At 36.0% G+C, this 17854-nt stretch overlaps 1 protein-coding gene across 13 annotated transcripts in view; it reads right to left on the bottom strand.

Moving 5' to 3' along the window:
* Positions 1–17854, bottom strand: part of msn (serine/threonine-protein kinase msn) — a 56963-nt gene that overhangs the window by 17762 nt on the left and 21347 nt on the right. For 3 of the 13 annotated variants that reach the window (XM_033485030.2, XM_033485024.2, XM_033485032.2), the window contains exons 4-15: positions 15325–15369; positions 14951–15233; positions 14333–14544; positions 14014–14242; positions 13534–13794; positions 12946–13127; positions 11355–11375; positions 9942–10127; positions 9714–9817; positions 8664–8755; positions 7891–7964; positions 5948–6823 (exon numbers count right to left, since the gene is read on the bottom strand). In XM_033485030.2, the coding sequence (XP_033340921.2) occupies positions 5948–6823; positions 7891–7964; positions 8664–8755; positions 9714–9817; positions 9942–10127; positions 11355–11375; positions 12946–13127; positions 13534–13794; positions 14014–14242; positions 14333–14544; positions 14951–15233; positions 15325–15369 (2565 nt within the window). The remainder of the gene's footprint in view (positions 1–5947; positions 6824–7890; positions 7965–8663; positions 8756–9713; positions 9818–9941; positions 10128–11354; positions 11376–12945; positions 13128–13533; positions 13795–14013; positions 14243–14332; positions 14545–14950; positions 15234–15324; positions 15370–17854) is intronic. The other 10 variants (XM_033485036.2, XM_033485038.2, XM_033485033.2 and 7 more) reach the window with 9 other exon arrangements.

Here is a 17854-nt window from a genome sequence, read left to right as displayed (position 1 = left end):
GTATTTTTTTTTTGTTTTTTTCGTAGACTTGAATCTCTCTCTCTAAACGGTTTCCATTCATGGCCGTGCAATTGTCACAAGCAGACGATATTATAGAGTCAATTAACACAAAGCACACGCACACACGTCTCGTTAGCGGCGATTAACTGGCGTTCTGTTCTCGGAATCTCCGTTATCTCTTCTGTCTCGGAAGGCGCATCGATCTCGCTTTGCGAATGCAGATGGGAAAATAAAACACGAAAGACTCCGTATTGTATGAAAGGCGGTCCTCTTTCCACGCGGATGACGGGATTCTTTTTAAACGAGCATGCACCGGATTTTCACCGTCCGATCATTTTTCCGTGTTAACGCGGTAATCGGAACAGTGTCTCTCCTATGAGATTGTAAAGCGATTGACTCGAACGTTAGAATGATCAGACGCTTCTAAAATACACCGAGAAAGTGTAAGCGTTAGTGACACAAAAATACCGCAAAATCTTTCTCTGTTGCTGCAGGTACGGCGCTAATCTTCTCGCTGCTCAGTTATCCTTTCATTTACTTTGCTTTCTTTTCGTTCAATCTCGAATAGAATTTCAATTGAGAAAAAGATTGCTAACTAAACTTTCTTGCTCCTTGCTTGTTCATAGAAATCTTGGAGATTGGCTAAGCTTTTAATCATTTTGGTCTCCGTTAACTAAAGCTCCATATGAAAGATAATCAAGCAGATATGATGAAAGAATATTGTCAAGATTATTTTATATAATATTAAATAACTCTAATAATTAAATAACTTCGTCGTTCAAAAAATTATAGTTAATTTCTATTGCATTAATTATCTCACACATTTCTATCGACAGATTTCTCTCAATTCTAACAAAAGATGAATCCAAGAGCAACGACGAGATATTCAATGATTGATTCTTCTCACTGCTATTAACATGCTTCAAAATGTTCACCAAAACTATTCTAACGAAAGACGAATACAGGAGCAACGAGATCTTCAATGATCGGTTTCTCTCACTTCTGATACAAACATCAAAATGTTCTTCGAACAGAAAAAGTGTTCCAACAAAAGATGATTACAAGAGCAACGACAAGATCAACTTTGAACTTTCCAAGTTAGTGAAACGCGCGGCGGTCTGCGCCGAGAAAAGCGGGCAAGAAGAACCATAAGCACACACAAAGTTCCACGCAGGTGTTAGAATCGAAAATGAATTGTCAGCGTTCTTCTCACACCAGTCGCTCTGCCATTACAAGGATCCATAAGATCCATGCTCGATCATCGGGTTCAACTCCATTACCGTATCGTGAACCATCGGTTAATCAAATTGAAAGTAAGACATGTTAACGTTTTGCTGATTGAAAGACGGTGAAACGGAAACTCTGACGGTCTTGTTAAAACGTGAGACGATTGGAAATAAACAAAAAGTAAAGTGGAAAAACAAGAAGGTCGATTGAAAGGATCACTGAACCTGCATGGAGAGATCCGTGACGTGAACGGTAACGACAACGACGTCGGGTTTAGGACGACGCACTTCCATAAAATAACTAGTTCACCGGTCGTTTTCCGAATCCCGCGTCGATAATTATTGTCGCGACGATCGCAGCAACGTTAGCAGTTTTCCCCTCACACGATGGTGTTACGCAGAAACAAGACGTATATCCTCAAAGAAATTCCATGCGGTTAATCCTCCTCGTTAGGCTCGGAATTCGAAATTGACGATAACTGTTGTAGAAGTGATACCGACGTATGTTTTGTCTGCATACCAAGTAACTTATGCATCATTCGAAACAAAGGAAGGAGGGGGATTAGTTTTCGAATAGACATGGAACTGTGTTAGCAGCAGCAGTGATGATAGTAGTTTTAGTAGTAACAATGGTAGTGAGTAGTTCCCGATGGTAACAGGATTAATATCGAGTAACGATGCTGTGGTGGTCACACGTTCGATCTATGCCTTCAGATGAGGAATATTGGGAATCGGGGATTCGGGACGAAATTGTTTCGCGTTCTTCTAGATTTTTCGTTCGAATCACTGGCACAGGATTCATTAGCACGAAGATAATGGAAGATTCGTCGTCAATGTGTTTAGGAATGCCTAACAGTGGGTTTTAGTAGATAGTTCGGGTATAAACTGTGTTGCGAAGCTAATTTTATATCCTGGAATGTAAATCTAAATGGAACATTGTAATTTAAATCCTATCGTCTACCTAAAGTCATTAAAGAAATGTTCTACTTTTCTTAGTTGAAGAAAATGGAGAGAGTTTCATTTTCCTAATATCACTATCATGCGTGACTTCCGAATCATGTCATGTGTCTCTTTAGTATTTTATACAATAGTTTGATGTCGACTTGTTACAAGTTTGCTATAAGTAGTAACAGCGAGCGATGGTCAGACTTAGCGGCTATATTTAAAACTAGATGTTAGTGAATGACTATTAGAATTTTAGTTTTTGGAAACGATGTCATTTTATATTTGCATGTATATGTATACATGTATTATATTTCTCCCGTTTACTATGTAAGGATACTGATACTTAAGAAAGTATGAATTACCCAAAATCTATTCTACTAGCCATGTTAATGAGATTTGGTTTCGACATTGTATTTGTTTCTTTAATAATTCAATTCCTACGAATGGTTTCTAAAAGCCAAAATGTACACCGACAGAATTTTACATTAGAATTATTTTCTTTGTGCGGAAAACCCTCCAAAATTTATTTACTGTCATACGCTACTGTAATTCAAATAATCATAAATTAAAAACAGAAATAAAACTACAATAAATAAAAAATTTGGTTACTATAAAAAAAATTTTTGCTATCTTTCTGCATGTTGATAAAACTAATAGAAAATAAATTCAAAGAGTAACCGTGACTTAATTTTCATAATTGATTTATGTCTCAATCAAAACTTGCAGCATAAGAGTATTATAAACCATCCTAATTTTGCGATTACTTTCTTGTCTTTAATAACGATAAAACAAAATAATGTCATTAATTTCTATTGCACAAAATATATACGTTTAGAAAATATTAACTTACTTAAACACCACCTATCTTCGTTACCGATAAAACCCAAAAATATTTTGTTAATTCTAATAGTATTGCAACGGGAGATAGGATAATAACAGTAGTATTAGCAGCAGCAACAAAAGCAGCAATAGTTGTAAGGGTAACAAGTGAAAGCACTTTGAAACCGAGTTATTAACACATTGTTAATTATTTGCATTTAAGTATTATAATCCGATGTTATTCAATGTTAAGCATTAGAGTAATTCGTTGTGTCATCCGTTTTCAATGACGAAATATGGAATTCATCTAAACTAAAATTGTACCTTATATTCTCAGCAATTATGATTTAAGAGAAATATGAGGGCATGAAATACTGGCTGCTCAAAATTAGAGTACATTTTTTTTCTTTGTTAAAACTTTTGATTCTTCACAGCAATTACTTTCTATGTCTCTTTGTAAAATTAAATATCACCATTTAAACTTCAGAGTTCTTAAAAATATTGTTATAAAATTAAATTATAAAGTTTCAACTATCACTTTATGTTTTCAATAATTGTGCCATTTGGAAACCGGCAAAAGAGCATAAAAAGAAAGCATAACAAAGTTTTTAAAATTATAATTAAGATTCCATTGTTTATATTGCAAATTTCTTTTCAGTGTTCTAGAACAAAATCCAACAACTTATTATTTTTTTTAAATGATAATTTAACTTTCAGCAATGTGTAAAATTTGGTATAATAAAACATGTATGTATTTAAACAGCCAATATTTTTCTACTAAATTGTATGCTAGGCTAATTGTAAGTTACATTTCCTCGGACCTGTTAAACCTTCAGAAAACGAAATTCGTTCCAGTTATAAGTTAGCTTGCAGTTTAAAAACAAGAAAAATTCAAAAAATATTAAATTAGTTTAAAGACAATATAATTATTACAAGTTGTAAATTCTCATTCATATGAAATAAGATTAGTAACATTCGTATAGATTGATTTAGAGAGTATAATATCGATCAGAGAAACGATCTTACACTTTTCTTAATATGCTCCAATCAAATTCAAATTTTAATTTTAACATATCGATTTTGAAAATATTAATTTATCTACAAAAGAAGTTAATTGTAATGAATTCACTATAATTCGAGAGTCAAATTTTTAAGCCATTTTTCTGGTTAATAGAAATGAACTGAATTTTCCTAAGATACAACACATATTTCAATTATTTAAAAGATAAAACTTACAACTTCTAACCCTTATTACCTCAAACTTGTTTAATATTTACTGAATTTTAGTTATAACTTGTAAATAGAAAATGAAGAATATTTCACCATAACTCCTGAATATCGCACTATAAAATCACTTTACTATTTCGTTCAGGAAGGACCAAACAAACATTGAATTAGTGAAGCTTTGTTAATCGCGTAATGATCTTCTCATCCTTTATCACAATGGTAAAACGTACTGTTAGTGGTAAGACATAATTGGTGTTACTATATCGATGTATACATTAATGATATTCCAACTGTACTATAAGAAAGTGGTATGCATCCCTTTTTGAATGAAAGATCTAATGGAATAGTGAAGAAGATAATAGAGTAGTAATACTGATAGCACTAATAGTTATGTATCTTTCCTACTTATATCTGTAAATGTTAAACAAAATAATGAAGACAGGATATATAGATAATTGGTAAATGCGCCTAAAATTCGAGCGTAGCTGACTAGCTTTCTATGTTGATCTTTATATGCTGTTAAATATCGGAAAATGGATGTAAGAGTTCAGTGTGAAAGATGTCTGTCGATATTCTGTTCCCTTTTTCTTTCTTTAACGTGTCATTATTTATATGTTGCAAAATCTACGGAATATAAATATTCAGCTCTTCTCCAATATGAATAATGAAGACGTTATATACTCTTGAAGTGAAAAAACTCTTGGTGCTATAGTATTGTAAAAATATTATTTGATGTAGTAATCCAAAGCAAAGTAATTGAGTCATTTTAAAAAAAAATCAAAATGTTAAACTTTTTAATATAAAATCACAACCTGATTATTAAAATTAAATTTGACAAATAAGACCCTTGTATTACATTTCTTCATCTCTTACTGCTATACAGCAGTAATATGTCGTATTTTTTTAAAATATTGACTATACTACATAAAAGCTATATAAAATGTCCAGGTTTAATTTAACGTTATAAATAAATATTGCAATTATAAAGATCTTGCAGAATATTATAAATATAAAAAGTGAAAGAAAAAAGGGAAAGAAAAAAAAACCCAGAAAATTCATGCAATAATTATACTTAATACCTCAAACCTGATGTTATTCCCACACCACTTGATTTCAAATAATTATAAATATATAAAACATGAATTATTCTAAAATAGTATTCTCCTTTCTCTATAGTCACACTACCATCTCCGAGAAGTAATACAGGGAGAATCACTGTTTCTGCAAATTTTGTTCATTGTCGCAGGCAACTTCGTTTATGACACGATATAATATGTAACTACAACATATCCATTCAATACACAATACTTTCAATTGAAATAAAATATTTTGAAGTCTATACTCTTTAATAATTAAACTAAACTCTATAATCATACTGATACTTTGTTTTCAAATAAAATTATTCAAAGACTAAACTCTTCAATAATTCTTTTCAATTCAAATAGACCGGTTGGAAGTTAGATTCTTTAGTAATTATATCGATGACAGAAATTGAAATATTATGGTTGGAAAACGAAACTTGTTAAGAACGAGACCACGCGGACAACACGTTAGGTAAACGGTATAAAAGAAGAATTGCTCAGTATATCGACAGACACGTAAGGGATGCGGATACTGATGACATGGATGTTGAAAATTGATGAAGGTTACAGACCGAAGGTATAGACAAAAGGTAATGCGGTAGGTATGTCTTAGGCAAGCACACAGGCAGGGCTCGTATGGGGACTGACCTGAGTGACAATTGGGCTGTACTCGCTAGCCGTTGTACTGGCCGTAGACTTAATGGTTCCCGCTTCGTCAACCGCGGCGGAAACCGCGTCTGATGGCCTACAACTGCGCCTCCTCGTAGTGTCATCTTTATCACGTCCGAAGTCGAACCTTCTTGCCTCGTGTCTACTACCAAAAACGATCTCGCTCTCTGTCTTTTCTCTTCGTGGCCTCTGAAGACCATCACGATCGAACGAAAAGTCTGTAAGAACCGGTTCACCGGCATTGACGGCATTCCCCTTTTTACCAGCGACACCGGCGACACTAATCTCGCTTCCGCGGCGGTTACCGCTTGCGAATATACTCGACCTTGAGGAGTCCGACTTCTGTAAATATGCAGAATGTCTCGCGGAAGGGAAAAAATCGGAATTCTCACGGCGGAAAGCACGTGCAAAAGCGCTGGACGTATTGCCAAGCTTCGAATCGCTTTCTTGCCGTCTATGCACCGGCTTTAACTGTTGTTGCTTTTGATGATGGTGGTGCTGTTGCTGCTGTTGTTGTTGTTGCTGTTGCTGCTGCTGCTGCTGTTGTTGTTGTTGCTGCTGTTGCGGTTGTTGTTGATGTTGCTGTTGAGGCTGATGGTTTTCGTACTTCCTACGTGACAACTGCTCCTGTCTCTTCAACGTTCTCTCGGTAGACGACGAAGAAAGATCCTCGCTACCGGACTTATTCGTGTCGGCCGCCTCTTGCGAATGATCTTGCTTCATCTTATCCAACCTTTCGTTAAAACCCTGGAAGAAGCGGGTGAAATCCCACTCCTTCAGGAGAAGCTGCTCGTCCGCCTCAGAACGCCGATTGCTGCTAGCCGTAGCGCGATCGTCTGACATCTGACTAAGTTTCTAGGGAGCGCGCACGAGAATAATAATATGGTAACAAAACAAAAATGGTACAGAAGCGAGAAAAAGAAATTGGCGTGCGGCGATACATAACGTGTGGCAGCTGTGGTGGCAGTGCGATGCAATAATTCCAGTTATATATGTAAGAAGGTTTGCTGCAGCGACATTATAACGACCTTGGTTTCTGTGATTTCTTCTAACGCATTTAGATCTCAAACAAGCTGATTGCTTTTTAACGGTGTTACCGACTCCAGAGTCATCTCAGTCGTAAAGAGAATTTATGTAGATTTAAAAAATACTCGAAGTATTACAAAATGTATTATAAAATAACCGTCTTCATCTTTTCTACGTAGTTAAGGTTGAATAAACCTGCCCGAATCAGTATAAATTAGTTGAACTTTGAATTTACAGTGTAAAAAGAAACATGTTTCTTTTAAATGGAGTCTGTTTTTTTTAGTACTGCTTCCGCTTCATTCAGGGATCCTTTGAATGTTTCATCATAATGTCACCGCCGCAACAGTACAACCTATGACGACACGTACTCATCAATTGTGTACAACTGTGCAGGAATGTATTGTGTAACAGCGAATGTACAGTCAACGCACCAGGATGCCTCGTAATTGCACAAGATTCAATTACAACAAGAATTTGTATATGAATAATTAGAACACAAATGTGAACAGATATTACTGACTTATCTCTGAATTTCAATAAGCCTACATGAAAAGAATAAATATACAATTATGGTCGCTTGTAGCTTCTTCATTCGGTCGGACTTCAATCTCTCGGTACCTAGCGGAGAGTAGCGGGAATGAAGAATACTACAGCGACCTTTATATTGAAACGTATTTAAATAATATAAAAAAGAGTATGAGAAAGAGAGAGAGTGAGAGAGAGTGAAAGAGAGAGAGAGAGTGAAAGATACGTACAATCACTGGATGGAGATATCGATTTATATAGTTGTTAATACATATCGATTGATCTCACGTAATACACGAAAACGATAGTATCAAAATTAGACTAGATGTATGGTCATCAACTTGCACAACATACGCGCAGGAAGTACTTACCCGTTTCATGACTAGTGTACGGTCTGATTCTTCCTCGTCGGGGGTCGGTGGTAGTGGCCTATTTGGTGCACCGCCTAAAAAGAGTATTTGCAAATTAGAGTCGTCAAGGATATGTACTTTAAAATTTAGACTGAAACAATTACAGAAAGACAAAAATCTTTAAAATCTCTTCTCAAAAATGAGTGAGCAAATACTAGTTTTAACGATAGTCATAGACACTTATATAATACACCAGCTAAAAAGAATACAATAAATTCTCTCAATGAATTCTCTAAATGAGACCAAATGTTCTAAAATATTAAAATTATAAAAAAATTATGTTATTGTATTATGAGTTGACTCCAACGAACCTTAGCATAGGCATAAGAATAACGCATATAGAAGCAGGAATGGCAGAGGGGTAATATGAGTAGATCTCTAACAGGGCCAATTTGGGAGAACTTACTGTATGTATTTGCAAACTAGTATTGCGAAGAAAGTTCATTGTCGAATTTAGAATGAAGCATACGAATAAATTTTTAAGCTAATAATAATACAGCATATATTCCTTATTGTACACAATTAAATAATAGTACAATGGTGGAATAGAAGGAAAGATGGAATACTAAGAAATATTTATTAAATATTCCAGAAAAATCTGGTTGTACCCAAAAATAAATGTAATTCTAAATTGTCCAATGACGAATTCCTTTCTCAGTTAAACATCTACGAGAATAACTAAATCTTTATTATAGGGGAAAAGTCAAAAGACGTTCAATAGTCTGATGTCCTACCTTTGGGCTTACCTTGATGATGGGAATTCTGGGCATTATGCGAAGACATCGACGACGGGTCTGTAGATGGTCTGAAAGGAGAAAATTCGGGTCTGCAGCAACGGATATAGAAATGCAGAGACACGTGATGGCGAGGTACACGGAATGCGTTGCGTACGTTGTGTGGCGATGCGACGAGGGCGACGATGCGAAGCAATGTATGGAAGCGTAATGAAAGATGAAACGGAATGACATTAGTATGATTAATTAAAATACTATATTTTAACACTAGAACTACCGAACTCTAAACGTAATTAATGTACATTTTTTTATAACAATAACAAGATTCGATGAATAGAGAAGTTTATGAAAAAATTTCTCATAAGAACATTTTTATAATTTCAATAATTGTAAAAGAAAAAATTCAGGAACCTATCATTTTGATTCGTCTGGTAATTCTAGTGTTAAATAGTCATAATTGTGCCTAACTACTCGTTCGATTATTTTATTGTAACAAACGATTGCATCTGTCTTTACATGAGTCGTTAGATCATCTCAGAAGTTCAGAAATTAAGTACACTGTCATTAGACCAGAGATTTCTCTGTAAATTCACGTTTTCCAGAACGAATAAATGAATACTGGAATTAAATAATGATTTATGAACATGTTTACAAGTTGAAGAAAAATATTATATTAATGTTCAGGTTTGTTTAATGTTTTAGCCTATGATTCACTTATCAATTTCTTTAATAACCCGTAACGTAGCAAATTGTTTATGAGATGACCTAATAAAATTAGTATCTTTATATCTCTTGCTGTTAATATGCGAGTCTTAATAAATTAATTTCTTATCCGAGACTTTTAATGTGTAGAAAATTAATGCCTTCCACGCAGCGTTTTAGATGTTGAAAAATCGATTTTAATGCAAAATTTTTTAGGAAGGCACACGCGACATAGAAAGCATTAAGTAGTATGAATATTTAAGAGCATCTTCCCAGTGATCCCATACAAAAAAAATATTCGTCAATTAATTAATTGTTCAAGGTTTGAGATATTAGTTTTTTACTCACAAAGGTTTCGGTGGATCGCTGGCGAGTAAGGTACCATCATTTCTCGCATTGTTTCCTCCTGCATCTTCAAGGTCGTCATCGCTATCGCTTTCGACTGACAAAGCCTGCGAAAAAGAAACATTTTTATTTTTATCACAACAATACAAAAATAAAAGCCAATCGTATTCTTACTTTTACTTGTCATTCATACTTTTCTTGTCCACTTGCAGAAACATCCATGATACTTACTTGATCAAGAATACTGGAAGACTGCGGCATCTGTTTGTTGTTCTGATCGTTGCTGCTTGCAGGCTGAACGGAATTGGATGTGGACGATGCAGCAGGGCCCTTATGCTGTCTGTTCGGCCTTGGCGGGGCCTCTGGGCCCTGTGACACACCAAGCTCGTTGAGTTGAGCGGCCAGCATGTCCAAGTCCTACCACCCACACGCACACACGCACAACCCCGTTAGTCACTGTTTCGAGACACCTCCGAAAATTTTCTAGAAGCCACCATCAAGCAGCCAGGCAAGGCGAAAAGAGAAAGAAAGTGGCAGAGAAGTCGTAAGACGCATTGTGCTTAGGCAACCCTGCTGAAGCTTTCGTTTCTGTTGGATTATTCTGCACTTTGTCATTTACATTTGAATGCTTTATATCAAATTAAAACAAAAATAATCGAATCTTACCAAACATTTGGTAGTCATGTTTGTTAGATCGCATAGAAATTTTGTACCATTTTTCACTTGAAGTGTAAATAGTATCCATGGCAGTTTAGTATTAGTTTACAGTTTAGCATTTTAAAAAGCAAACACAATACAACAGGGGTATATAATTAATAATTTCAATTCATTACACTTGTGTCTACTGACTATTTAAACTAATATCTAAATAGACCAATGGTGTAACTATATTTGCACATACTTCTCTCAAAAGATATAAAAAGAAAAATCTTATTTCAGAAGAAAAAGTTGGTTGTTTCCGAAGTTTTTAAAAGTTATTATTATTAATATGCTGCACAATAAATAAATTCATTGAATGATGCAACGATCAAGTAAGTGAGATTCCACATTATTTGGTCATATTTCTTGAATAAAAATATCAAAGACATTTACACTCAAGATAACGGTACAATCATTTCACACGAGCTAACATATGTTTATAAAACAATATTCTTTGTATTAGAAATTCATAATTTTAATATTTATCATACGTTATGCCGTACGATATAAAGATACGCGATTTGAACACATTTCTCGAAACATGAGGGAACGTGTTGTGTTTGCGCATCTAAACACCGCAAAACTCTACCGATGAGAGCAGACATTCAGGCAATTTTGGTGAAGCATACCAGGAAAGTAGTGAATGTGCATCAAGCAACAGGGCGATGAAAAATCGGTGACGGTCGAACTGGTTAAATGAGAAAATTCTAAAGGTTGATTAGTACTCTGCGTGAGATTAAAACAAGCGGATCATGTGTAGATATATATTCATGAAAAGAAATAATTGGCTCTATAGCTTATGTATAGTGACTGTTTGGTAGATCTTTCTGTATAGATAATCGGCAATGTTACGTGTACAAAGGATAAAGTAAATTGTGATCCTGTGTATAGATGTGGGATTAACAATGTAACATGTAAAGAGAAAAATAAGTGTTGTGTTCTTACCTCCGGCCTCCTTGGCGGCAGCTACGGTACGTGTGAACATGGAAAAAAAACAAAAACCGAATAATTTCAAATACGAGAGGGATTATGTATACCATACAGGGTGACTCTCGGGGGGTTGCACAACAGAATTCTCTATGTGGAACTGAAGTTTGAAGTAAACACCGGACTAGTTAATTTGTGTATCATAAAACTTGAGTTGTAATTAAAAGGATCTTAAATTGTGTCCTACAAGTGTTTGACTGTCCGTTTTCCGAAAGAAGAGATCCTATTGTGGTCAGAACAGTTGTTCACCTTGCTACTGTGCACAGTATTTACTATGAGCAAACTGTGGATTTTATCATTCTTTAGAATTCGGAAAAGAAAACTGTTTAAATGAGTGCAACAAAATCTGTATGTTCAAACCTCTAATAAGGTAAAAAAGAACTTTCCTCGATTCCACTTAAATCAGTTTAGAAGTCACGTCATTTACATCATTTTCATAAAAATCCACAGTCTATCCATGAGCTTGAAATAGCTTCAGTAAGGCAAACAACTGTTAGGTCGGGTGCTCATCTGAGAGTAAAACTCTCAATAGTTACTCTGTAGTCTCGTATCTGCGGGTCTCGCCAGACCATTTATTGCGACCCTCGAGTCGCAGTAGGATCATTGTCAGACAGCTACTTTCATAATACAAATCAGTTTCATATTATAAAAGTAGCTGTCTGACAGTAGTCCTACTGCAATTCGAGACTCCGCAGCACAGCTAGGTAAGACACGAAGGGTAAGGGGTCTGGCGGGACCCGCAGATGCGAAACTACAGAGCAACTGTCGAGAATTTTACTCTCAGATGAACATCTGCCTTTATGAATAGACTACGGATTTTATGCATTTGTGGTGAAAATCAGTTGGAGATGTTTATAACATGGATACACTATTTCAACTTATTCATATCATTAAAGAGGAAAGAAATTTCAATTTGGTTTCTGCTTCACGTAATTCATGTAGAACATTTTTAGTTTGCATATAACTCCGCAGTCTAATTATGGCTTGAAATTCAGCCGTCAAATCTGTTTCTTCCAAAAAAACCAGGCAAATTCAAGAAACAGTCTCACGGCTCACCCTGCACACGTGTGTGACCTGTTTATGGTGTAAATGTTCGCGTGTCAAAGTGCATCAGGAAGAAAATCGTGTGTTCGTAAATGCGCGTCTACGTGCGTGCACGCCATATCGGCAAAATAGAAAGAAACTCCGCGTGCAATTCGTACGATAAGAATGCAGCAGAAGGAGGACACAAGAATCGTATAAGTGACAGACCTGTATTTCGTGTGAGAGATAGGCACTGGTATGTGAGTATATGCGCGTGTGTGTGTGTGTGTGTCACTGACAGACAGCAAGATGGCAAAGTAAAACAAAACTAGCATGTGCCATTTCTACAAATCGTCATATAGTTTTCTGGCTACGTATATATTAGTCTTCATTGGCGTGTTGTGAATGCTGAGAAAGGAGTTACAATATCAAAGAGAAGGATAGATATAGAGTGACAGAGAAAGAAGAGAGAGAAAGAGGTAGACGTAGAAAGATCGGTCATGTGAACGAAGCCAAAGTAGCCTACCATAGGTTTAAACACATGACTGTTTCGCTGAGACGCGGATTGACCGCCGGAATTTCCACTGCCACTACTGGCGACAGGTGGTTGATGATTAGAGGGTGGCGTTGACACTTTGTGCGGCTGCCGCGGGTCGTCTCTGGGTGTCGGCGGCAATGGCCGAGATGGTGGCTGCGGATCTGGAACTACTATAATGCGCAAAAGAAGCTGTATAAAACTGTTAAACAGGTGAATAGTCGCATTATGGCAATCCTGTTAACGTTCTCATGGCTGTCCTACATCCAAAAACCTTTCATCTATTTTAAATCATCTATTCTTGTCAATTTTCTCCTATAAAATAATACATGAATTTAATATAAAATAAATAGCATGAAATTGTGTCATATTAACGTATTTACCAATATATTTATTTTAAAAGAAAGCAGTTGTAGAAATCACAGAAATCTTATTTCTAAACTAAAATGAAATAAGCTATTTGATTTGTAAAGTAAGAATCCATAAGGTAAAATTACATGATGAGGCTTATCATAGTATTAACAGAAGTGTTACGCAAACCACGAGAGGAATTAGATACTGATACGTTGTCAAACTCACCAATTAATCTGTGAGGAATGGCAGGCCTTGCAGGTGGTCCTGGCTCTGGTATTTCTCTTTGTGATCTGCTACTCGGCTTGTCTTTAGCAGCAGGTGGTTGAGGAGCTACTTCTTGCGTCAGAGTCCTACCCTCTTGGATTTGTTGGAAATTTCTGCGTAATGTATCACCACCCGGAGCTTGAACGATGGATGATGGCTCGCCGGCCAATGCTGGCTCATCCTCTTCGTTTTCGCTACCGCTATACCGGTAGTCGTCTCTTTCTACAATGCAAAGGACTTTTATTGTAATCAAATAAATATGACAAGTCTCAAGAAATTGTAGAAATAACTGTTGAGATCTTAATGTTTGAGATCTTAATCTTTGTAACTATAAAACGAATGTTTCATTATCTGAAAAATTCTTATCCCACAGCATTCTAGATCTACATTCGTTGAAACGGTTGCAGCTTATTTCTCCCATTCCGTGTCTAATTAGCATACCTTTCTCCTGTTTACGTTTTTTACAACGATCGATATGGTCTTTGAGCTGTATCCTGACTTGTCTCTCAGTCGGTTGGTCCCGGATAAAAGGATGCTTAAGAAGCTGTTCTGTGTATGGCCTCTGATGATAATCTTTCACTAACACCGTTTCGATGAAACTGTGGAACTTCTTCGACCACTTCTTCGACTTCAGTCTTGGCGGAGGGCTACGCGGTATCAGAAACAAGGCCTGCCGCGCGTAATCAGATTGGAAAATTAAATGTTATCATCCGCCTCGGCGATTATGCTGCTGTAAAAGGAAGCACTCTCGTGTACTTACTCGCATTGGATGAAGGTCGCAAAGCGGTGGTTGTGATTCAGCCATTTCTAAGGCTGTAATTCCGAGTGACCAGAGATCACTTCTATTGTCGTACGTGGCGTCTGGATTTTCATCGCAGGCTATCACTTCCGGTGCCATCCAATAAGGCGTCCCGATAAATGTATTTCTTCTACCTATTGTCCTGTCTAACTGTGCGCTCACGCCGAAGTCAACTACAATGCAAAACATAAACGATTAACCATTTAATAACAGTGGTGAACATCTATTCGCATTTGTATCTTTCTATATTATTTATCCTTCTGTATTTTTGTAAATTATAAAAATTATACAAATTATACAAATTGTACAGACTCATATTCAGCTCACAAAAATCTATCACAAACGTTTACTACAAGATACAACTCTAAAAACATGTTGAGGTTTGTCGGAACAATGTGATTGTATTTATACTACAATAAAATATGCTACGGCTGTTGTCGTCACTTCTGTTTTAATGAATATATTCATCTTTAAAATGAGAGTTTACAAAGTAAATTTATTTGAATAAATTGCTTGTTGTCGAGTTTTATTATCATCTTGTTTGAAGTGAAGTAAAGTAAAATAAAAAGTATAGCACACCTAGCTTGACTTCGGCGTTGTCAGTCAGCAGAACATTTTGCCCCTTGATATCCCTGTGAATAACTTTATTGCTGTGAAGATAACTAAGTCCCCTTAATATCTCTCGAGATATATAAGCAATCCATTCTTCCTTTAAACTCTGGCCCTTCGTTGACTTCACAAGGTCTGTGACGGAGCCAGCTCCGCAATATTCCATAACCAACCATAGCTGATCGTCCTTGCCAGGTGACGACTTCTTCACGAAGGCACCATAATACGTTGCTATATTTCTGTGATTCGAATACTGCAATACCAATGACAATCAGCTTCAATTTACCCGTACGGAAATTATGAATCTTACGATTGAAAATAATCTTAACTGCTCTCGTACCCACCCGTTTTAATACATTTATTTCTAATTTGATTTCTTCCTCTTCATCCTGAAAGAGATATTAATGTTAGTAAAATAATAGTAAAATCTTTGTAGTAGTGTAGGTGGATGAAGGTAAAGAATGCAGAAAATACGTAATTTGCAATATGTATACACGCGTCTAAAATTATTCTCGTTCGCGTAAGATTAAACGAGCCATAGTTCCATTCATAATACAATATTGCAATTACTATTCTTGCATAATCTTAAAGTGACTATTTTATATTAGTCTATCTCTTGCTTTAAATAATTTCTCAATGTTATTTATTTTATAGAAATTCTACACATAAGCAATTGAATGTTATTTTTAGCTAACTATTATAAAACATTCATAGTCTTATTATAGCATCACACTGTCAACCACAAAGAAATGGAAGCTATAGAAAGAACTAATAATTTTCAACACCTACGCCACTCTTTAATCGATCACTACACAACCAACACAAGCTGTAGCGATTTATAAACATTGTTTATTAAACCTGCTATAATAAGTGATCGAATTAGGTCAAATCCGAAGAAGCTAGCGAACTTATAAAATGATATTTACTTTAATTCTAACTTCGTGGACTTAAAAAGCGCTAATAAAATGCAAATAATATAAGACAATAATTTACTGCTAGAGATCCTAAATTTCTAAATTTGAGATGCCAATTTCATTAAGAAATTGTTTAATATGTATAGAAGTTGGAATTAGTCGAATATTCCATTTCGTTATCGTGTTCAAGCTTCCTCGATATACTTGATATCATTTAGCTGAACGGTAATTAACCCTCTTGAACGTTTCTTATCTAAATTGATTATCTAAGCCCATCAACGTTGGTTGAGTATTGTCGATGCCTGGCGAGAGGAACAGGAAGAGAAAATATGCGAGCGAGAGGAAACACAGAAAACAGATGCCAGATTGCAAAATCGTTTACATCGCTATCAATGCACTTGTACAGTTTGATGTTTCCAGAGAAAAGGACACGGACTATTTGCGGACTATTATCTGTGGGCTCATTGTCAGACCGAACAATACCACTATTAAAAGAATCTGCCATAGATGAATCGGTACGGTGATTTTTCCATGTGTTAAGCCGCGGATCGTTTTGTGAAATGGAAATTTCCTTCATCAATCGCAACGAATGGAGCCAGGTTTCGAACAGAGCTCGAGCAGGACTGATCAAAAGAGAATCGCTAACAAGATAAATGATGGCAAAATCGTGTACAATGTTCCTTGTAAACTTGACGCCAGTCCAAAAGACTCGGCTACAAAGACGATACACCATATATCGATCAGTGAAATCGGGCTTCTAATGCACAACGAGTGAAACTCAAAGGGAAGTGGCCAAAGGGGAGTCATCAAACAGGAAAATTATGGCAAAATCATATGCACTGTTACCCAGAAACTTGGTATCAGTCCAAGACACTGAATTATAAAGACGATACGCTGGGTATACTTCGGTAAAATCAACCTTTTGATGTACAAGAACTTAAAACTCGTGGAGAACCAGCCGAAAGGAACGTCGCCGACGAGAAAAACGATCGCAAAATCATGTACAGTGTTACGTAGACAATTGATATGAATCGCAGGAGAGATTAGGAATATCGAGAGAATATTAATCGAAACCAGCTTCTTTATGCTCCTCTGCTGCAATTTTCCAGAGATTTCACCGAAAGAGAATCCCGAACGAGATAAACGATCGTGGAATCGTTTATACTGTTACTTATAGACTTGATGTCAGTCCAAAAGACCCTACTATATATCTATCTACACACGACAATCGAATCTGATAGAGAGCTAGCCAGGAATACTACAGTCTATAAGCTTGATGTCAGCTTCAATGACGCGATTGTAAACAGGATAAAATCAACTTATCGATGCGCAACAACTGAATCTGATAGAGAACGAGATGAAAAATCGTTGGCCATAGAAACGATACTAAAATATATATATACTGCTGTTTGTAAGATCGCTGTGCACTAAAGTTTGTGCACTATTGTCGAATGATCGATATCAAGTTCTCGTATCTGACCATCAAATCGTAAGGTTGCATCCACATTATTACGACAGTACCGTAATATCAAAAAATTTTCATTAATACTGAAAAATGGGTCACCTTCAAAAAGGTGAAAAAAATATCACCTTCATAAGGGAGTTTATTTAATAAGGACATTATAACACAAACTCTAAACTTGTCAGGTATCTCAGACTGCCTTTGTCTGTAAACTAACTTGGCGCCAACGTATACGCAAGAGGATCCAACAAATCCAACTTAAGAGGAAAGAAATGCATTGGCTCGTTGCATCAGTGGCCGGGAAAGCGGAACACCGTGGCAAAAATCCAATTTTTGAATTTCTGTATTTAGACAAATTTATGTTTGCCACCAGACGATAAACACGTTAGAGTTCCAGAATCCAAATATATTACCCCTTTTACATTATTACATAACGAGACATTCTGACTCGAAGACCAAATTATACAAAATGAACACAAAACTAATTACTTTCGTAAT

This window comes from Megalopta genalis, chromosome 12, assembly GCF_051020955.1.
Source record: "Megalopta genalis isolate 19385.01 chromosome 12, iyMegGena1_principal, whole genome shotgun sequence".
Classification (NCBI taxonomy): domain Eukaryota; kingdom Metazoa; phylum Arthropoda; class Insecta; order Hymenoptera; family Halictidae; genus Megalopta; species Megalopta genalis.
The sequence above is the reverse complement of the archived record's forward strand: the minus strand, read 5'-3'. Positions and strand labels throughout refer to the sequence as shown.